This window comes from Diadema setosum, chromosome 5 (genome assembly GCF_964275005.1).
Source record: "Diadema setosum chromosome 5, eeDiaSeto1, whole genome shotgun sequence".
NCBI classification, from domain to species: domain Eukaryota; kingdom Metazoa; phylum Echinodermata; class Echinoidea; order Diadematoida; family Diadematidae; genus Diadema; species Diadema setosum.
In genome coordinates, this window is record NC_092689.1 from 12,614,984 (window position 1) to 12,638,337 (window position 23,354).

At 39.4% G+C, this 23,354-nt stretch overlaps 1 protein-coding gene across 1 annotated transcript in view; it reads right to left on the reverse strand.

The window, feature by feature from the left end:
- The window catches only part of LOC140228524 (uncharacterized), a 456,303-nt gene that overhangs the window by 22,054 nt on the left and 410,895 nt on the right, over positions 1-23,354 (reverse strand). The window contains exons 9-11 of the mRNA XM_072308758.1: positions 12,057-13,952; positions 10,727-10,931; positions 9,159-9,257 (exon numbers count right to left, since the gene is read on the reverse strand). Coding sequence (XP_072164859.1) covers positions 9,159-9,257; positions 10,727-10,931; positions 12,057-13,952 — 2,200 coding nt within the window. The remainder of the gene's footprint in view (positions 1-9,158; positions 9,258-10,726; positions 10,932-12,056; positions 13,953-23,354) is intronic.

Here is a 23,354-nt window from a genome sequence, read left to right on the forward strand (position 1 = left end):
ACTAGCGCTTATACACGTACACTAGCACTACGTAGGCCTACGTACGCGCATACATGTACCGCACACGTACCTGCGCTAGCTGCATGCGATCCTCAATATGCAACACACAGTACACGCAGTACCGTACAATTTCTCGAACCGTGGAATAGAACGAAAAAATCGAACCAAGTTGCACGCAAAAATAGAACCAAAATTGCACGGCGCGTTGAATGGAGTACTTATTTAATATCACGTCACCAACAATCCTCCAATCAAATTACAAGGATCTACTTGGACGTTGTATAATGACAGATATCACAAGAACATGATGAATTGATGAACACTATGAATTCAATTCACTTGCCATGTTGACTAACACCTTATTTTCTATTTGCCATAGAGACCTCTGCATGTTCTGTCATGATCTTCTTCATTTTATCATGCTGAAATACATGGAAACTTGGCTAAAAGAAAATTATCTTGATTTCTTGAGTCCTACTGTAGTTCTATTGTCTGCTGCCTTCCAATTCTGATTGTACATTCTCTCTAAGATCACCCCTTTGGCAATAAAGTTAAGATCTTCAGCTACAGAGAAGGAATCTTTTTTTTTTTTCTTTTGCTTTTTATGTAGCTCAGAATAAAGTATGTGAAAGATTTTGTGAACTGAAGTTCAGGATATCCTGAAATTTATGCACAGTCATCCTTAGTTCACTGATTCAAAAGAAAATAATTTCACACTTGATCCCTCTATCATGCTGAATCACTTTTCATTCTTATTGAGAAGATGAACATTTGGACTGGAAGGATTTACAGGATTTATTTCAGCCAGAAGAGGTTGTTAGTAAGAAAATTCACAGAGTGTGACCATCAAATTCACTGTGCATTAAAGATTTATTTTCTCCTACTCTTCACCCTTTGAAAAATTGCACCAGCATATCATTGAACCCTCTCTGTGCGAGGGACATTGGATATTGTATACAATGCTATGGGGTTTTCTGTGCCAACTGGCTCTCAAACCAAACAAAGGGTTAACATGTATCAAATCATAAGTATGAGCCAACATAAAAAAAAATAAATAAATATAATAAAAAAAAAATCTTTCACCAACCACTCAGTGTGTCAATTTTGGTCTGCAGCACTAGCTCTTTGTTTCTCATAACAAGAACAAATGAAACTAGAATAGTGGCCAAGCCCTCTCTTAAACATTAATTGGAAATGACCCAGGATTGAACTTTTGTACAGAACTCTGTGAAATACACTCTGGGAGTATGGATTAATAATGATCATAAAACTTTTTCACCGTTTTTTTTTTCTTCATGTAGTTGTGACTGTCAGAATGTATGGCAGGCTTAATGCAATAAAAGTCACCAGGGGTAATCCAACCCTTGACTTCAACTTCATGCTCTCCCGGTGTCACAAAGGACTTCACAAACCATCCATTCTCCTTTTTTTTTTTGTCAAAAAATAAAGAATAATAAATCCAGCACAAAGGTAGCAGTAACAAAGGGAAATTTATGTCGCAAATTGCTTTAAATCTTTGCACTCTATGACACCAAACAAGCACACCGGGACGCCAAATATTTGTAAACTCGGGATTAACTTTCCTGCCGACCAAAGTGATATTAATACCTCCCATCTCAGCCCAGCTTGACATCAAGTATCCATAATTTTGACAATGGCTGGAGTTGACACTATATCGCCATCATTCATTATCGTAACCACGACTCCGATACAGGTGCGATGACTTTCACGGTTTATTTCTTCCACTGTGACACGCAATATGAATGAATTTTGCTCTGTTTATCAGTTCATCCAAGGGCACGTGAGGCTGTGTAAGGTGCAGGAGATGAAAACAAATCTACTTCTTGACAAATTGTGACTGTTCATGAAATCTGTCCTTAAATCTAACATGGGGAATTACTGCAATTTGCGGTGAGACTCGTAATACATGCATTGCTTTGTTTCGTTATGCTCTATGTCCATGTTTGTCTCAATGCAGGGGGTGGGGGATCTGTTTTTGTGTTGCTATCTATCAAGCTATTGAGGAATTATGGATGTCTACGCTAATGATGACTGATGAAGACCATTGACATTTTGTTTTTTCCTAATATTACATGGATTGTCTTGATGTTAAACTCATGTTATCCCTTGTTGGCATGAAAGTGGAAAATGAAATGGAATGAAATGATGAAGGTTGGATGCTCTGCTGGAAACTAAAATGAAATTGAAATGAATTATGCTTTATATAGCATTCTGAGTCCTTTCCTGTCTAATAAAGCAATAAACCATCTATCAGCTTTTCTCAAAACTTATGAACCCTCTCTCTGATCTCACTATCACATTACAGAAACCATGACAGTTCTGACATTCTGGGAAGATTAATTCCATTCCATTATTTCCTTGACCTGGAATAAATCACAACAGGACTGAAATGAAGACTAGCACTTGGGTTGACTCTGTATAAGTTTAAAAAGAGAAGTTATCTCAGTAAGCATGTGTCACTACCAGCTAAAATAAGACACTTAACTTCTTCTCTCTCTTTTTTTTTTTTTTTTTTTTGGGGGGGGGGGGGGTTCTCCTCCTAATCACGGGTCTGCAAATATAATGTTTAGAGAGATCATCATGGGAACAATAACTATACACCCAAACGGCTGATAAGATGCCCTGTTCATATATGAACAGCGACAAGAGAGATTAATGTGGGGTTAATGCAGTCAAAGATCAGGTAGGGTAAAGCAGAAGCAAGGTTATTTCGTTATTTCAGGTAATGGCTTTGGGGTTACCGGGCTGAACAAAGCATCTCTATTTGCCTGTTCTTTTGTTGTTTTATAGAATGACCAGGTACCGGTGCTGACCAATATTCCTTGCCTATTGACCCCTTATGTGTCCTGGCACCTAACTATTATAGCTTGCCCAGCTTCTTTCATCACCATTCATTATAATCTATCCATGTGAAAGATATTGTGAGAGTTTTCAGCAATGACATTGACAAGTGTAGCCAACTTATCATTCTACAATGTCTGCAATCACAAATGCATTTTTCGATGTTATTTGGCTGCAATTGGATTACACTCATGGTATTTCCATTTCAAAAATATTATCATGAAGGTGGGCCACATGAATAAATGAGGGAACAAAAATACTGGGCCTCTCCAAGATGGGGTGGGGGGGGGGTGGGAGCAGGGAGGGGATGAAATGCATGCAAATGGTATAATAATATCAAAAACTTTTCTTTCCATCCTAACCCATCTTGGCTTATAGAATGCAGACTATTTTCCCCCCATATCTACTTCAAGAATAATGAGCATGAATCAACCTGGAAAGTATCTTATTCCTGCAGGCTTCATACCTGTAAAATATATCTCCTTCCATTAGGAATATGAAAGGCTAGAATTTCATATATTCTAAAAAATCAAAACATCCCGCCACAAATTGGAACACAGTTTGTTTTGTTTGTTAAGCTGTCCTCCTTTTTTTTTTTTTTTTTTAAAGCTGACCTCCTTCTTCCAATATGTTTTTTTTTTTGAAATCTTGTTTTGCTTAGTTTAGTTGTTTGTTTGTCTGTGTATTTTGTTTTTGTTTATGTTTTTGTTTTTGTTTTATGTGCAGTTTCAACAAAAACTCTAGTACTGCTCTGGGGATGCCTAGAGCCAGAATCTATGTCTTTATCAATCAACAGCTGAGCATGTCATGTGAATTTACTTTAAAATCAAATGTTCGTATGAATGTTTCTGGAACTCATCATTAGCTTACAGCAAGTAAGCAGCATTTGCTCAATAAGTCGGTCTTCATCAATGATATGCCAAGTAGTCATTATAGAAATCAAATTTGATTAACTTCATTTAATCTTCAGCCTGGAAAGAAGGCTACCTATCTTAATATTATTTTTGTTTTCTTTGCACTGACCCACTTCTTTTCCCTCTGTGTGTCTGTATGCCTGTCCATCTTGATACAGCTCAAAGGCATAATTTACCATTTGCAGATGAGATCAAAACTCAGCATCAGGGCTTCAAAATAGTTTCCAAAATGCGAGTTAGGGATAGAGACAACCACTGTAAAAATACAAACAATCGATGTTAGGTATTGTTAAAATGCAAAATGTGCACAATAGTTACAATGAAAATATTTCCAGACTAAACTGTCTACAGTTATGGTTTAATGAGAAAAATAGTGATATCTCTCTATATTTTAGGCTTTATTGCAAAAAAATCTTATATGGTAGGATGTTTAGTGATACAACTGACCTACACTTATGTATCAAAAGTGATATCTTGAACATTTTTTTAAATCACTGCTCCCAAAGGTAAACACACTTCATGCATTGATGTATGATGTTAACTTATGCATGATAGGAATAATATTGATATAAAAAATATTAAAGAGATGAATACACCTTAATTGCAGATTGGAATTTGAAATTAAAAGTAACTACTGCTGAATTTGTTATTCAGTGATGCTCCTGTCTTTGTTAGGCACAGACATTTTGTGCAGGGTGCCCTAGCAATTATCCGCTGGCTTTAAATTGAACCAAGAGGTCAAACAAACAACATTTTGATACTCTCGCAGAAATTTAACAAATTAATTGATGTCAGGGCCGCAAATATCATTTTTTTTCCCTCAGGAGATCAAATGAATACAATAACAATACTCTTGATTGCTATATAGGGTCAGTATGAGCTATGAGCAGGCACTATACCTGATTAACTAGAGAACTAAATTAAAAGTTGAAAGGAACCATTCAAGTAATAGAGAGATTTACCCACTTAAGTACCAACAGTGTAACTTGATTGTGTACAATATCAATGGTGTTTTGAGTTTGTGGCCTTGAGAGGGTGAACAGAAATATCCTGTAAACTTCGACCCCATTTTGTGGAGCAAACTCTTACATATTCTCTTTTCTCTCTTTCAAATTTTATTAGGTATCCTAGCATATTCTTATCAAAATGCATGATTTCATTGATGAATAGGTTGCAAGAAACAGTGGACGAAACAAAAGTGAAGGCATATCCCTACTGTGTATTGGCATACCATGACAAATGATGGATAAAAGGAACATTCAACTGGAAGAGTTACAGATTAAAAAAATGGATTAGGGATACTCTGAAAGTGAATGATCAGATGAGCAATAAAAAGATTTGGTAGTTTCACCATTCACCTTAGAACAAGGAGTAGGCCAACTACACGTATTTACAATGTTGTGATCATACACAGCAGACATTTTATGATGTGCAGAAAAAACAAAATGAAATTAGTAGACCTGCTCATTCTTCCCTTAAAATGATAGTGATAGTAAAGACATGTTTTGCCTCATTTCCCTGATGCCTTTCCAAGTGCTTACTCATAAAACAGAATTTTGTTGTTGTTGTTATTTCTATATTATCTTTAAAAAATGGTTTCATAGCTGTGAAAGCTAGTTTGACTCACATCATTCCTAGCATTTTCTCATATCTCAGATTTCACAAACAGCACAAAAAGTGCAGAGGACCTACCATTTTTTTTTTTCTTTTTAGCTGAGATTAGTGGGAGAGTGTAACTCTGAACCCATTGACCCAAATAACACACAAATTACCACAATTTGCAACAGCTGATTAGGATATCATATTATGGTCCCTGTTCTCTCTGCTTTCCTCCCAAGCTATGCCAAGAGTTTACAGATTCTGAGTAAAATCACTCCAGGGCTGTCATCATATCACCGTCATTACTCTGATGTTTTGCGGGCATGTAGCCAAATTTGAAAATTAACTGACGCAGAGTGCATGTCTTCATTGGGGCAGGTGTATTGGCTGAGAACTCACACTGCATGGACAGCACTAAACTGTAGAGGGCAGCAAACAGCAAGCTGCTCAGTGCAACATGGATTATTGTGACCGCATGCGTGGGTGTGCTGGTTCATGACAGGCATTCCACTAGAATTTAGTTGTGAATGGTGATCTTAACCCATTAAAGACTAGTCCCGAGTATACTTGGTCAGGTGTCTACGGGAAATGCGTGTTGTAGCAAAATCAGTCTGTCCTCAACAGGTTAACTAACAATTTAAAAAAAAAAATGGGCTTCTAGGCTCTTCTTCTGAGCTAAATTACTGTAAATAATGAGGTATCCCACAACTTTTATGAAATAACCATACACACAGTGGGTCATCAAAGTCAGTCAACACATAACAAAAAGTCCTCAGATAAAATCTATCAAGAAACACACAACACAGAGACATTGCAAATGGCGAAAAATGTGGTTCACAGATTAGGAGAAAAACAATTATTAGCTATTAACTAGTTGGTATATGCATAATATGATTTGATGATTAATAAGATTCACATTGTCACAAGACATTGACTTGTTATCATGTTATTACCGAGAGCAAAGGTCACAAAACCTTTCTCCTCTCAAGATCCCTCTCAAAAATGGGAAAAAAAAAACCAACTAATCACTGCATTCTGCATATTATGTCATATTTCTTCTTGGTGGTTGGTACTTTCTCCTTTAACTTTCTCCCTCCCTTTCCATGAATCTCCCTCCTTCTCTCTCTCTCTTCCTCTCTGTAAAAAAATATGATTGCATATTGACTAATATTGTTCAAACCTCCAAATGCAAGTAATGATAACATCTAACATTTTCCCTCTTTTTTTTTTCTTGCGCTCTTTCTTTAGTGCAACATTAGAAAATGTCTCGGCTGATGCTGAAATCCAAATATGGGCAGGAAACGGCGACACGGAGACAGCCCAGTCTGACATCTCGAGATTTTATCTTCCTAATCATGGGTGGCGTTTTTTTCCTTGTGTGTGTGTGTGTGTGTGTGTGTGTTCTTTTTTTCTCCCAAGTTCTGTTTCATAAGTGGAAAAGAAACATCAAACATTCGACTGGAGAATGAAAGGTGTGGGGGGGGGGGGGTGGAGAAGGTGGAAACTATGACTCAGGACCATTTTGAGAGGCCATCATGCTGTCAGCAAGTAACATTTCATCATTTACTCCCAGTTTACCGTCAAGGGCTGTTTCCGATTATTTCCTCTAGAACAAACAAAAGCACTTTTGGTAGTGCCTATTTTGGCTGTCATGAAAATTAACTACAATGATTTACTGGTGACAGTATAGCCCAACCTGTTCTCTGAGTAAGATTTAAGTCATGTGTTAAAAAAAGAAATAATGGATACATATATTATGTTTATCACACGACTGTAGTTTTTCTCTTCCCTGTATTTATTTCTCTTTTTAAACCTGAGCATCTAACAATCATAAATGAAGTATGTCTATGAACTTAATGACCAAAGGCCATTAAATCAACATTTTGTATTCCCTTCTTGCTGCAAAAATTTAATCTACTGACCTACATTCATTCTCAACTTTAAAAAAATGCACAGAAGTTCATGTTAGTCATTTCCTAAGAGTTTATTAGCAAAGTGAAGAAGTCATTGACAGCAGAAACAACAAAGACACAAAATCACACGTTTCTCACCAATTTGTCGCATCCTCTAGAAAACATCCTGTTCTTCCAAATACCAAACAACTCAGACTAAACTCTTAAATTTGACACACACACACACACACACACACACACACACACACACACACACACACACACACACACACACACACACAAAAAAAAAAGAAGAATACATAAGTTGATTAGAGAGGATCAATTAATTATAATACCAGTCATGCTTCACAAATGGGGACATTCTTGGGTTAAACATTTTACAAAGTGAGTAGGCAGGAGGATATTAAGTCAGTTTTACTGCAGAGGTGTCCTAACCCTGACTTTCCACGAGATGTTGTTGAGATTTCAAGGCTAAAACATAGGTCATAAAATATTATCACACATAACCTGTAGTAAAAATGCAAATTTTCTTCCACAATGATACCATCTGACACATTAACCCGTTGAGGACGAGTCCTGAGTATACTCGGGCAGGTGTCTATGGGAAATGCGTGTTGTAGCTAAATCAAACCGTCCTCAACGGGTTAAAACAACATTTTGTGGGTAAGGAGCAGATGTCTGGGATTACTTTATGGGAAGTTTAATGATTTAGATGACCAATATACCTTAATTAACAAAGATAATCATCTTCCTTAAACATGTCTTTGTCTGGAAGCCCATCTAGCATATTTTCCTCCAAATGATTCAATTATGTGATAAAACATCAAAAACTGCAACAGACTTTGAGAAGTTCTGAAACGAGAATTGCATGTCTGACAGAATGATAAGCTGTCTTGTTTCTTCTTCCACATGTTATGAGTCCTTGGTATGAGGACACATTCAAACTGTATAAAATAAACAAAAATACAGAGACAGACAGACAGACAGACAGACACACATACATATACACAAGGCAAGTGACTGAGATCAACTGAATTAAAAAAAAAACAAAACAACTTTCCAATGTGCTAACTTGTCTGCTCTTGGCAATGCAACGGTTGCTGCCATTAATAGGACAGGGAGATGGTATGTGCAGACTGCCTGCGTCCTTGAATGTGAAATGATTCATTGGCAACCTTCAAGATGATTTTATGAAAAGACACCCTACTTTAGATGATGATTTCACCTTGCTTCCTTTCTTTTAATTTATGATATTTTTGTGAGGGGGAGGGGCATCATGATGTTGGCATCTAGTAAACTGACTGGGTGTTGTTAAACCATGACAACATTTTCTTCCCTTTTGCACAAAAATAAACTTGCACAGACAAATATTGCACAAAAGATAATAAAAAACAAATACCAAACTTACCAGAAAACAAAAAAGAAGAAACCCAACACTAGAATTAATCTCTTTTTTCTTCTCTCTCTCTCTCTCTTTCGGTCTACTTTTCTACCTATCTATCTATCTGTCTGTCTGTCTGTCTGTCTGTCTATCTATCTATCTATCTATCTATCTATCTATCTATCTATCTATCTATCTATCTATCTATCTATCTATCTATCTATCTATTTATCTATCTATCTATCTATATGTATATGAATATCAGTCTGCATGCCTGTCCCTTTGTATACCTTTGTATATCTAAGCATTTATTAATCCATGTGTTTTTATCAATCTATCAATATGAGTGTAGTATTTAGTGAAGGCTTTTAATAGAGAAGTTATTGATTTGGACACCCCTGCAAAAAAAAGAAAGAAAGTATTTATGGGGGACAGGATATGAACACAAAGGGGGTGGGGGAGGGGGGGGGGACCATCTAAAAAACTCACATTATTGTTGAGCTGTGAAGACAGACTTCCTACTCTGCCCTGCTCCCGCTCCAGCTCACGCCTCAGACGACGGATCTCGGAGGCAGCGCGGTCCTCCGCCTGAAAATGGGGAGAATTCATGAGAGACAAACAAAAAATACATGAATACATGAAAGAGAGATATGAGAAAGAGAGAGATGAGAAGAGAGAGAGAAAGAGACAGATATAATGACACATCCGTCAGTGAGTAACTAGAAAAATAATATACACAATATACACAAATTAAAGTTTAGTTTTCTATCAATGTCTTCCTTATTATTTTATCACAGATATTTGCGCTGTATCTATCAATTCATCCCTACAGTTTCTGATGACTATATTGTAACTATGTGTATATAAACCTATAGCTCAAATTGTGGGTTAAAATCTCATAATTGATGGAATGACATAACGATTGAAAATATTGACATTGAAATTCGACTGGTAATGTTTTTGGATACATGAGCAAAAAGTCATGCAGCATCAAAACTTGCACTGATGAAGAGTAATAGATGTTGTGGCATAGTTGCATATCAATTTGCTATACTGGCCAAAAAAAAAGGAATGATGACTAGAGAAAAGGAAGAGTGAATCTCTTATTTGTCTATTTCAAAAATAAATTACACTAGAGTCATCAAAAACTGCAGGGATGTATTCATAGACACAGCATAAATATCTGAAATATAATTATATGGAAGACATCAACATAAAACTTTAATTTGCAAGTTCTCTGAAATCAGCAGACCATTACTAACGAGCCATGGATGTAATTAGAAGGAATCACAAAACCTGCAGCATCTTTTGAATTAACATAGGGTGCAGCTATCTCTGGAGTGTTCCACAACATTGGACATGGATTAACATTGGCACCTTGTCAACATTCACATATCTCTAATAAGTTCTCATGATGGATTTATCCTTGAGAGAGCGGGCTCACATGCACCCTGCTTTATCACTGAAATAAAAAAGCCGAGCATGTCTTAAAAGCATCAAAATGTAAATATTAATACCGCTGTCCATATTTAGTTTGGGGCCAGTTTGAACAATGTTATTGAAACAGGACCAACTTTGGCATGTAAACATGACTTCTCACTCCAGTCACAGATTAGCGTGCGCAAGAGGTGTACCAAGTCACGTCCACATTGTACCGGTGAGTAAGCCTCCCTCCAAACCCATCAATCAAGAGGATCTATTCAGCACCCCTAAACAACATTACATTGCTCTATGAGTTTGGAGAAAGGAGGTCTCTGCCATCAAGAGACAGAACATGAAGTAACTTGCAAACATACCGGAGCACCAAAATTTGGACAACTTTCAGATGTAATTTCACTTTGTGTGTCATATCACACCTTGCATGTTTCAAAATATTTTGTTGCTGATTCGGATTCCTTCAAGGCGAGTGTTCTGTACACTGAAATTTTGATTTCATGTGCACATTGGATTCAGAAAAAATAACTGCTTCAAAAAAATGTGTTTTAAAATTGCCTCTATTCTTCATAGGGTTCTAAACCACTAGATCTCACATGCAGATCACCGAAACAAATGCTTACAGTAGAGTATAATGATGATGAAGTTGATACTAATGAAAGCGACGATCCGCTGAGTTCTTCTGCCCCTTCGTTTGAGAGCACTCCCATACTGAGGGCAGCACGCTGGCGTTCATCCAGCGAGACGGAGCCATTGCGCCCTCTATTGGTGAAAGGCTGTGTGAAGGCATTGGCCGACATGCTGTTTGAACGCACCATTGAGGTAGAACTAGAAGGCGCAAAGAAAAATAAAAGTATTTTAAATACAAAACAATTAAAATCCACACCTAGAATAATGGACTATGAACACATGACCATTCATCATGATGGTACATCCCAAAGCAGAAGGAAAAACTGAACAAATATGTGATTATTTTTACTATTAAAGGTCTTGTTTTGATCAGTTCCCTTTCACATCACAACCAATCATCCACAGGTCACAATATTGACGAGAAAGAATAAACTGAGTTTTTTGGTGAAATTTTTGATAATGGTTATTAAAGTTTCCCTCTTCTTGAAACATTTTCGAAGACTTTTTTCTTTCTTTCACACCTGTCTCTTTAAAGCAAGAAATCATTTTCACTGAAGTTCACATTTTGTACCTAAAGACATTGAGTTTACATCCATTGGGTATCACAAAAACAATAATTATGAATAAATATATCAGTCCTCAAATCAATTCTATTGTCAATGAGAAGAAATAGAATGGCAGATTATTCATACACTATAAGAGGTAAATGTATTTTTGTGTTTCTTCACTCATATGACAGATTTTTTGTTCACATAAATTGCCTACAGTGCATGTTTCTGTGTGCATTTCTGTACTCCGCTGGTCATTTTTTTTTCTTCTCAATTTGTAAGAAAGATTTCCCTCTCAGATTTTGAAGGGAATAATTGTTTTCATTGAATCAATATAGTAATCATAAAACAAACATTACTTGGTATGACAAACTGACTGATTACACAAAGGGCTCACATGATTGTTGGTATATTGTATGGTCTCAAGACATTTCCTGTGTGTCAACTGAAAGGAAATATGTGTATATGGCTAAATTACAGGACCATCAGAGAAAAATGAGCAACATCAATTCTTCTACATTTATGTGATTGGAAACCTTTGGAATCATTAGTACAGTGCTGTGCTATCATTGCGTGTGTTTTTTTCTTTCTTCTATAGCAGTCTTGGAAAATTATTACATACATTTGCAAGTTTATTTGTGTTTCATTTTCTTTCCAAATGTACCGAGTCAACTTTTATGAGTGTTAGTGCCTGAGAGTAAACTTTTGTGTGAAGCCTAACCCGACCCACTAAAATTTAATAGGAATATGTCGCATGAGAGAAGTAAAGACTTACCTGATTGCTGACGTAGCAGCTGGGAAGTAGCCAATCGGTGGCTGGGAGACAGTAGACCCTGTGGGTGAGATGGAGCCCACCTTATCTCCACCTGAAATCAGACCAAAGTTGCCAGCTCTCAGCCAGGCCATGTCTTCCAGGTCCTTCTCGGTGAGACCCTGGTTGCCGCGGAGTGCCTTCTCTGAGAAGGTGGAGCGGACACTGTTGCTGCGCATGACCGATGAGGACGCGGAGTGGGGCTGGGTGGGGCCGTAGCGCTCGCTGGCGGCGTGGCTGGACACGCTGAGGGCGCTGGAAGTGTTGGACTCCAGGGACTCCATGCTGTCGGACTGCTTCATGCTGGAGACATTGGAGCGATTGGCACTGCTGCGGAGGTAGGGGGAGTTGATGCCTGCCGTATGGAGAGACGAGAGGCCCCCGATCTGGATGGAGGCGTATCCGTCGCTCACGTAGCCACTGTACCGTGGCGGCGTGTCCGAGAAGGGCGACGTCTTCAGGAGCCCGTCCGTGAGGGATGCGTTCTGTGATCGTCTCCTCATGCTCTGCGGGCTGGTGATGTACGACATGCTGTGCTCGCTGTCGCTAAGTGCACCGTGTCTGTGACTCATGTCCAAGACAGTGTTCTCTTTGCACAAGGTGGCGTGAGGATTTGAAATGATGGTGTCCTCCATTCCCGCGCCCCTCCCAGATTCCCTCGCACCCCTCCCAAACAGACTCTTGAGAGCCTGAGATCTGCTCTTGGCATCGTGTGCCCCATCCACCTGGTGCCCTGCCGCTGCACTGTTCTTCAGTTCCTGCATGATATGTCTGGCAATTTGCCCATGTCCTTTAAGCTGGCTGCGCTTCAGGGAGCCATAGCGAAGCCCCTCACCTGGGGAGAGAACTCCAGACCCGTCGGCTTTGCCGGGACTGGTAACTCTTGAACTCTTGCCACCTGTTCCATCCCCTCTGGGAGACTTATCGTTAGTCCTCATAAAATGGGCCTCAGCACCTCGAGGCGAGCGTTGGCGGTCTGAAGCTGACATCTCAACTCCTCCTAAAGATCCATCAATACTCGATCTCCCTGATCTCCCTAGACTTCCCGTACGGGCGGCAATATTGGTGGGCCTGGGTTGCGGAGCACCTCCCCCCATCCTACTGCCATTCGACCCCGGAGTTCTCTGACCAGGAGACTGGGTGCCTCCTTGTCTCCTGTAACCAAAACCAAACTGACCTGGAGGAGTTCTTTGCCCCTCCCCCTGAGAGCTGCTAGCCCTCTGAGCACCTCCTTGTCCATTCCTCACAAGCTTCCGCTCACCGCTGCCACTCCCCGTCATCGTTCCGATCCTGGAGCCTGGCGACACCCTCATGAGGAAGTTCGGGTCTCTGCCAAACTGCTGCCGATGCTTGACCTGCAACCGATCAAGACTCCTCTGCCAGCTGGGCGGTCCACCTTGTCCCCCATGTGAGCTGGAGGACATCTGAAGGTGCCCCCTCATGGAGGAGTCTCCCGACTTTCTCTCTCCACTGCCGCCACTCCCCCTGTCTCCGTTCCTCTCGCCCCCGTCCTTCTCTCCGCTGCCGTTGGTCCTGCTCTTCCCCTGCCGCTCTTTCCCATGGCCATCCTCCATCTTGCCCTCCTTGGAAGGGTGCTTGATCCTGTTCAGCTTGCTGCCGAGGCTGCCATCACCATTCTTGCCCTTCTCTCGGCGGGGTGACGAGGACTTGCGGTGGGCATTCTTCTCGGTGGCAGTCTTTACCAGTGAGAGGCTGTCGAGGGAGAGGGGCTCCCCGCACAGCTCGAGGTTCTTGGACGAGTCGCAGGAGTTCCGCGATGACCCTGTCACGTTGTCATCAGTGCTGATCTCGGCTATGGTGTCACTGATGCCACTCGAGATAGAGCTGCTGTCATCCAAACTGCAGGACGGAAATAAAAACAGATATCATATTTTAAAGATGATAATCTTTTCACACATAAGAATTAGAGAGAATATAAACAAATACATGTTAAGATATAAGAACATATGAATATAAGAGTATAAAAAAATATATGTTAAAACATGATGTATTTATAAAAACCAAACACAATATACAACTTCTTTCATTCTTCATTTATTCTTCTTTAATCTTCATTTCCACTGCCCTCTTATCAAACAAGCACACACTGAAATTGAGCTTGATGGTTCGTGGTTCCCAAACAATGTTTTCATGTTTGTGAATCTGTGAAGTACATGAAATCTCTCTGTTGATACATTACACAAATTATTTCTTCTTAAGGGGGGAAAGTGTAAGTGTTTTAATCATGAGGAAATAGTTTGTGTGTGGAACAAATTGGACTTCTTTGGGACTTGTTAATCAAACGTATTACTATACTTGCATGTGGGTGACACATTTTACTTTTCTTTTTTTGACGGGGGGGGGGGGGGAGATGTTATGTGAGGGCTCAGGTTGATGTTTAAAATGTTGGAACGGCCGATAGGGTCGACTGAAATAACCAATGAGCATAGCATGACTTGTTGAACACATCCTGTCATGTCAAACACCTTGACCTTCATTTAAAGGTTCAATTGCTGGAGAAATCATCAATAACATTTCTTCTCTCAACACAGAAACATTACTGGAATTCTATCCTAGCAAACAACTCTAATCGAGGTACTTGCTCTCTCTGGGCATGCAGAAAGGATAGTTTCAGAGAGGATATTTAGACTTATTTATGATGTATGCTGCAATCCAGTACTACTGGCAGGATCCCCGTGGATGGGCATATCGCTTCATGGGGGCTAGACCCATAAATCTCAATACAACACCTCTGTAGTTGCACTGGATATCTTTAAGGCTCATGGCTAGAATTACTGTGGAGTTCAAGTCTGCATATTCTCCTATAGGGAGGAGCCTAAAAAAAGCTTAAACTAATGAACTTTGAGAAGAGGATATCAACACAGTGAAGAATAATGTGGAAGTGGAAATGGGTTGCTGGGAAGTAGATGCTCATAATGGGAAAGCAGAAGAAAAGCGACATGCCAGGACAAGGTGGTGGAAGGGGAGCTGGCTCCAGAGGGAAAAAAGCCCAAGTGAAAAACAAATGTTGATTTTGATGGTTTCACTTGGCACATCCAGTACATAATCTGTCATATTGGAATAAAGCAAATGGTAAACTCTATTTCTCTGGTACAATAACAATTTGTTGTGTAAAGAGTTATGGAAAATTTGCAGACTTCAAAGGTTTATGGGTTTCAAGCAGTAAAAGCATACCTAGAAACAGGTATGATTAGATTAATTTTGAATCCTTAGAACAAAGCAATTAAAATAATGGATGGTTTGTGTAGAGCAGAGATATGTTGTTGTTGTTGTTTTTTTGGGGAGGGGTTTCAAGCTACCAAACTCTTTCCCTTCTTCTTCTTTTTTTTTTTTTTTTTGGGGGGGGGGGGGTGGGGTCTGGTATGAGACTGTATGTATACCCAGTTCCCATCTGTCTTTCCTCCCCACCCCTTCCTCTCCTCTCCCCCACCCTCAACCTCTTAAAAGAGCTTGATGCTAGTCTGTGCTGGGGGGTCCTCAAAATTTGTTGAATATTAAAGGAATTGACAACTCTTGGGCTCTTGAGGCATCAATTTGATGAAACCACTTTCTAAGTCTGATCAAACGGCAGCATGTCATTGATGCATTTTGTTCTTCTCAGTTTCATTTAACAACTCAATTTAATAGTTTAACCCATCGTCTCCAAGCTAGGGCAAGTCATCACACAATTTTCGACTGATAAATCTGATTCTAGCTGGTTATGGGTTAAGAGGACCAGGAGAGGTTGTTAGTCTCTTCATGTAGAAATTGCAACTGTTGTTGTTGTTGGATAGGTATGTACGTTCCAGTAAGTGCCCACAAAGAGACAACAATACAAGCGAGACAGGAATGCCAAGGCACACATTTTTTTTTTTTTTTTTTTCAGGGATACTGAATGAGACGGCAAGGCCTCATACATAGATTATTTGAAATTCTGCCAGTTTACAAACTTGCCCCTTTTTTCTGCTAGTCTTGCCTCGACTGAAATCGGCACTTTGAAGAAAAAAAAATGCCAAGAGTTTACAGAGGAATGTAAATCACTCACAAAAAAGGAGAAAAAATGTACAGTCCCTCCCACACAAGGAGCAAAGACCAGCTTGGGAATGATAAAATATCTTGAAAATGATCAGAATTGATTCTACCAAGGAAGAAAAGGGTAAAGTGTAAAGGCAAATAGACATGATCGTATTCGCAGTCATTCAGCTACATGTTGTACCTGCATTGGTAAACTTTCCTACTAGCGAGAATAATGTGATGCAAACTTAGGACTTCCTGATGGTATGCAGTGGCAAATCTTGACGACAATTTTCAGCTGCAATGGGAGGACAGGATATACGAATGGAGACTAAAATTTATGCACTAATCATATTTCCTCGAATGAACTGGTGGAGTATACATGCTGATATAAACTTCCAATAGTATTGATGCATGGCAAAAAAAAAAAAGGTCAATTGTCAAAGACATTTTCACTCTTGCAATCTCTCTTCTTCATGAAAACATCCAGAACTAGTCCACCCAATGCGGGGGCATGGACTGCACCAGCTAGCAAACTGCATGGCTGACATACCAGTTCATGGACAGGTCCATTTAGAATCGCTTTCTCCTGCTGAAAGTAACCTTGTAAGTGACACTTTTAGGTAAATTGTTTTGCCTTGCCCCTCAGGATATCTGTCAGGAAAAATTACCCCCAAATTACTCTCTGTTCTTATTATCGTCCAGTCTTGCGTATGTCAAAAACTGGAAAATTCAGTGTGGAGTAGCCTCATCTTAGGTTACAAGCTAATTAAAAGTCCCTCAAAAGAGCTTGTCCAAAATGGTTTGATGTTTTTCATCATTTCCCCACTGTTCTCTTTTATTTCTAGTGACTCTTATTTTCAACTTGGAAGTATGACTCACTTCATACATACATTTGTACAAGTTAAACTTTATGCACAGCAGGCTTTTGTTTAACCTGTTGACGATGGGCTGAATTTGCTACAACACGTATTTCCCATGCGCGTCTGCCAGAGTATACTCGGGACTAGTCTTAAACGGGTTAAAGAAGTCATTGCTCATTGATCCTGCACACAACAGCCCAGGGAACAAATTTGTTGTTGTTTTTGTTTAGCTTCATTTCCCCCCCCCTTTCACTGGACAAAGAATGAGATAATGCAGTCTATATTTTGTTATTACTTTGACCAATTAGGGTGATGTATGGCTCAATTTTCCTCACTCTGTCCAAACAGGTCTCCTGAGGGTTGTATTAGTCAGTTCCTCTGAAAATGACCTTAAACTTTAAGGTGTACTAACAACCTTTCTTTTTTTTTTTTGTTCCTCTACATGGCCCAAGGGACACCTGACCTACGTACTTTCTAGTTTTAATGTTGTTGTTGGTCATCTCTATGATTCAGTTTCAGCCGGCGAAAAACAATTCTTCTGGTTTCACAAGAAACACTTACACATCTAATTCACCGTATACACTTGGTGCATAATGTCTATGTGTTTAGCATCAAACAGATATATGAGGACTATTATTACACTTGTAGTTAATCAAAGGTGTAATTTTGGTTTTATTCTCATGATGTTAAATCATCTACAAAGAACAGCCATCACTTCAATTCACACTTACTTTGTTTGGCTCTTCTAAACATGTATAAAAGGAAACTTTTAAAACTTTTTTACATTCAATAAACAACATTTTCTATAATGATTAAGGATTAGCAGGATTACAGACTGGGAATGTTATCTACAAAAAAGAGACATCACCTTAATTCCCATTTACTTTCTAAATGAGGGAGAGTTTAGTTTAAAAAATGCAAAAAAGGATAAATTTTCATCATTTTATCTTTAATAAGCAGCATTTTCTATAATGATAAAGGATAACCAGAATTACAGACTGGATTAATACAAACAGTCTGTGAGTAAAGAGGATAGTTACTTCAGAATGCTTTGATGTACAATAATACGTTTGGGTAAATGGAATATGTCGCATCAAGGGGAAGCAAAACTGGAATGAGCAATAAGTTTATGCCAATGGGGTGCTCAGGAGCAGCAACTCTATAAGGCAGTGGAGATTCTATCAGGGAAAAGCCTTCATTTCAATGTAATCTGTAAAATTGAGTGCATGGAGCCACTTTGGTACAATGGATAACTTCAATATCAAAAGTATCATAAACATCATTCATCATTCACGAAAGTATGAGATAAACGAAAAAATTCTTCAGTTTTTTCGTCCTCCCTTTCTCTCCCTTTCACCCTCTCTCTATCTTCTCAAGCCCAGGTACCAAAGGATCATTAACACTATTGGCTTTCATGGAACTTTGATTTACCTTGGCAAATCAATATCATCTCTCCCCCCCCCCCCACCAAAAAAAAAAAAAAAAAAAGGTCGTAACAGTGATATTTTGAATGAACAAACAGTTTGATGAACTTCCATACAGTAAGAAAAAAAGTGAAGAATTTCTTGTCAGGTACAACTGCCTCTCGTTCATTTTCTTTTTCAATTCCACAAAGAATGCACAATCTGGGGTCATTGTACTGCAGTTAGTGCACCCACAGAGGTAGTTAAGCTCAAACGGACATTAGCAATTTTGGCCACACACTCCGCCGCTAGTCACCCGTCTGCTGGGCTGACAACGTATAGACCTGTGGATTCCGGGTGAGTCAGACAAAAGAAAACTATAGAGGGTTATGATTCCCCTTTGAATTTCTTGGGGGATTTTTCCATTTCCAGCTCGGTATGCCATAATACCGGTATCTAATAGGTTGCCCAGAAGGTGCGTAGGTGACTGACGGAGCTAAAGCATATAGACTTATTGAATGCAAATCTAAGCTCATGACTAAGACTGTTCAAAGTTTAGTACATGTTACGCATCCAGGTTTTACAGTCTCGAGCAAAGTTCTCATCAGTCAACTTTTTATGCACTTTTTCAGAATATCTTCCCTCTTCTACCCCCCCCCCCCCCTTTGCCGGTCTGCCTTTCAGATCGAGAGCATGATATAAATTTCAAAGAGACAAAACTGATGTTCAACTCCCGATCTTGCATCGCATTCATCTCATTAACCCGTTGAGGATAGACTGATTTTGCTATAACACGCAATTCCCGTAGACACCTGCCAGAGCATTCTCCGGACTCGTCTTGAATGGGTTAATAAAAGTCACAAGTACTATCAGAGAGATTAACAACAAAGGTAGATTTACGGCAATTGCTACTCTAATGATACCTGCCAAAAGCAAATATTCCATTCTCTTTATTCCTGCTATGCTCACATTGCTCCATATCTGATATGGAAGTGGGGAATGACCTCGTAGTGACTGGGATTGTATTGGGTGCAGAAATAACTTAGGCATGATGAGGGACATTGCATGTAAAAGATGTGGTAGTGTGGGGATACCAATGGGTGGGGAGGCTGGCATGACTGTGATGTATTCGAGAATTCCTGTAATGAAGTGTATACCACTTTATCATTGATCTCTATGTAAGTATACACACAGATGAAAAATCTCAACTAGAGTCAACCATTACCCATAAGTGTATGCGATTTTTTGGCACATATTTGCCGACAGGCTCTATTTGTGGTTTTTCAAATGTACCCCTTGTTGGCAAGTGAATGAAGATCGAGTCAATTAGAAAACCCATATTTTTTCTTGCTACCAGGTCTTTATAAACTCTGTTCTATGACATTTGCTCCTGCAACAATTGCTCCCATGAAACATCTGCACACTAAGCCAAACTCAACCCTAATCCTAATCCTCACCTTAAACTAAACCTAAAACCCTATCACAAGATCAAACCCTAACCCAAAGTCCTTAAAGAAAATAAGAACGGAGCAATTGTCGTTTCATCCTGTAACTCATATCCAGATGCTCCTCACCGCCCATCCCCTACCCACCTCGACCCCACCCCACCCCACCCCACCACCACCACTCACATTGGCCACATCTGTAAAGAAAATCAAGCAAATAATGACTGCATATGTATGCGAGGGAAGAAAACCGAGCCTGTCATCATTTATAAAGACCTATTTTTCTACATACAATACATGTATCCAAACTGCGATTATGACTTGTTGCATCTCCAGTGATCCGTGACGCTCGGGTGAGCCCAGCGCATCGCATTCTTGGTCTCTCTCGGAAACAAAGCACCACCCGTAATCATCCCTAGACATCTGGCCTTGAGGAATTTGGGGTACAGACACGAATGGATTTTCCCGTTTATAGTCACCAAATGTGTAATTGTGAATGATTTCAATGACAATTTCAAAGATTTTCATCCTTTCAAACGGAATATGAAATATGTTGAATTCCTCATTTCATGAACACTGCCATAGCCAATCTCGCTGCACATGTCACTCACACAAACCCCCTGATTACAGTATCCATTTTCCCATCAGGACATGGAATATTTCAGAGGCCATATGGGACTTGACCCCCTGGCCCACTCAGGTAGAGATCAATCCCATAGATGACCTCTGCCGAAACTGGAAAGGACCGATAACCCCACATGCAAAAGAATAAGAAAAAGAGTACGAAAATGGAGAAAAGATTTAGAGTGGGAAAAAAAGAGGCCTTCCTCTAAAACTTGAAATGGACTTGAAGTTTGGTGTCATTTCCTTTCGAATTCAATGCTAGAAGCCAACGTCCTGGAAAAAAAAAATGTGGAAGTGATGCACTTTTTTTTTCATCAGATCTTCAAAGACAATTTGATGGAGATTTTAATTGCATGCATTTCAACAATTACTGAGGAAAGAAGTTTACCATCATTCAACATCTAAATCTTCAATTTTCATAATTATTCCAGCTAAAAACATGGGAAAGAGTTTGTGCAGTCACTCAAGTTTCCCATCTGAGGTAAGAGATTACCTGGTTTTTTTTAATGTTTCTAATACCAGTGGACTATAGAGATGATATTTCAATGTCTCCAAAGGAAAAAGGACTTTATACTCTCATGCATACAGTATACAGTAAAGCTCAACCAGTGGTATACATGAGGTGAAGCAAATGGTAGCTATGATAGCAGTGATGATGATGATGATGATGATAATGATGATGATGATAGTGGTGGTGGTAGCTGTGGCAGAAGTGGCATCATCGTGGTGATAATGATGGTAGTCATGGAGACAATGGAGTGGATAACATGGACAGGGGTGATGATGGAAGTTGAAATGAATCATCTTTTTTTGGGAGGGGGGATGATTTTTTTTTTTAGATAATGAGAAAGCTCGTATGAAATATGAAAGAGCATATAATTCTAAGAGGAAGTCAAAGTTTATTTGATGAAAATTGGTTTTGAAATGGTTGATACACCCAAAACAAGGAGACCTTAATAAAAGGTGGGACCCACCTTTTATTAGGATCGCTCTGTTTTACTTTGTTTTTGGATATCTCAGCCATTTCAAAACCAATTAAAATTAATCAAATAAGCTTTGAATTCCTCTTAGAATCGTATGCTCCTTAGCATTTAATAAAGTAATTACTAAGTATCTTGCAAAAAGTTAGAGGCTAAATCCTCATCTCAACCAATACTATACCATCCCTTTACGCATCTGCACAAACAGAGAATGATGTTCTTCAAAATTTGCCCTCAATTTCATGAAGGTCACGTATTACCCTACTCCAGCTCAAGATCTTAGGATGAAGCAATACCCAAAGGAGGAGGGTATAAACAAAGGGGGTGTACCTCTTCTCTCATCAACAAGAAACAATACCCTTAATGCTAGCATCCTACAAACATGTCAACACTAACAACCCTCTCCCTGGATGATGGGTCTTTGGTATCGGGGAGAAACTCCTGAAGGTGATGACGATGGTGCCTTTCTGCCGAGGTCAAGGCGGCAGCATCAATAAATATGAAATATCATAAATGATGTCAGGGAGATATCTGAAGGCCATCGTGGGATCCAAGTTGGAAACGCTTTGAAAATCATTGAAACATGTGCGGCACATTGATGACCACAAATTGCTAACGGGGTCAAATTTCCCTTGCGATGAAGATTGCTCAAACGCTATTACATCTTTCAGTAGTCTACATTGGTTATCTGGGCATGGCATTGATTAGCTCCATCAGATGTTTGCGATAAAGACGTGCCCACACAAATACATAACCAGTGTTAAACATTCTAGCAGAGCCTCTGCCAACACCCCCCCCCCCACAAAAAAAAAAATCAAAGAAAGAAAAAAATATGTAAGTCTTAGCACCAAAAGAGAAGTAATTGGGACTTGTGAGAAAAATGTTGGTGGAAAGGGGTTGAATCTCAAAGTTGACTGCCCTATCATATTACTTTTCTAATATTACGGTAGTTTAAATGCACCCGCAGGTAAAGAGTACATTGTACATCAAACCAATGACCTGAATTAGGACATCTCCCCTCATTTCAACCTGTTGGGGAGGAGCTGATCTGCCTACAACAGGCATTTCCCATGGACACCTGCCTGATATATACTCTGGACCAGTCTGTCTTCAATGGGTGAACATTGTGTACTGGAAGGGTGAATGAAAATATTCATGCATGCAATAAACATATTATGCTATAAAGATACTGATGTAAAAATGGAGGGCATCGCAACATCACCATCCAGGTCATGACATGATAGATATCAGAGGTACCAGTTATTTTTTCATTCCAAAATGACCTTTTTCCCCCATTTTTATTTCTTAAATTGGGGGTGGGGGGGGGGGGGGCAAATGTTTTGTACAATTATTTGACAAAAAGAGGGAGAAAATTTTAAAAGGCATCTGTAAACACAAGCTGCTGCTACCTTCAGGGCATGCCTGCCTAAATGCTCCAAGATTTATTATCAGCATTGACACAAGACTAGCTATGTACAGTCACATTCCTTAACAAATGCTTGGGGTTATTTGACTATACAGTACAAGCCCCTTTTCAAACAAAGGCCCCCCAAAATACATATAAGTGCTAATTTTCTGCAAAGTTTATTCATACAAAAAATAATAACAATAAAGTAATGGCTAGAAAGCAGATCATAAAAGTTTGATACAAGTACACAGTGAATCATGATTTGATTGGCTGAGAAGTTCTGGAACTAGTTGCCTGGGAGATCAGGAGTATACACATGGTTTGGAACTCAGTGTGTGTGCCTGGCCAATCACAGTGCAACAAAATAAACTCCGCCTACTTCCACATCCTCCTGTAAGGGGTGGGGTTTTGTGTGTGCATTTCAGCATGACTACGCACTTGGGGTTTGCATCAAAGCAGTACATGTGCAGGGCAGTGTTTGTGTGTGTGCAATACAGAGCACATGTGCAAAAGTCCAAACACCAA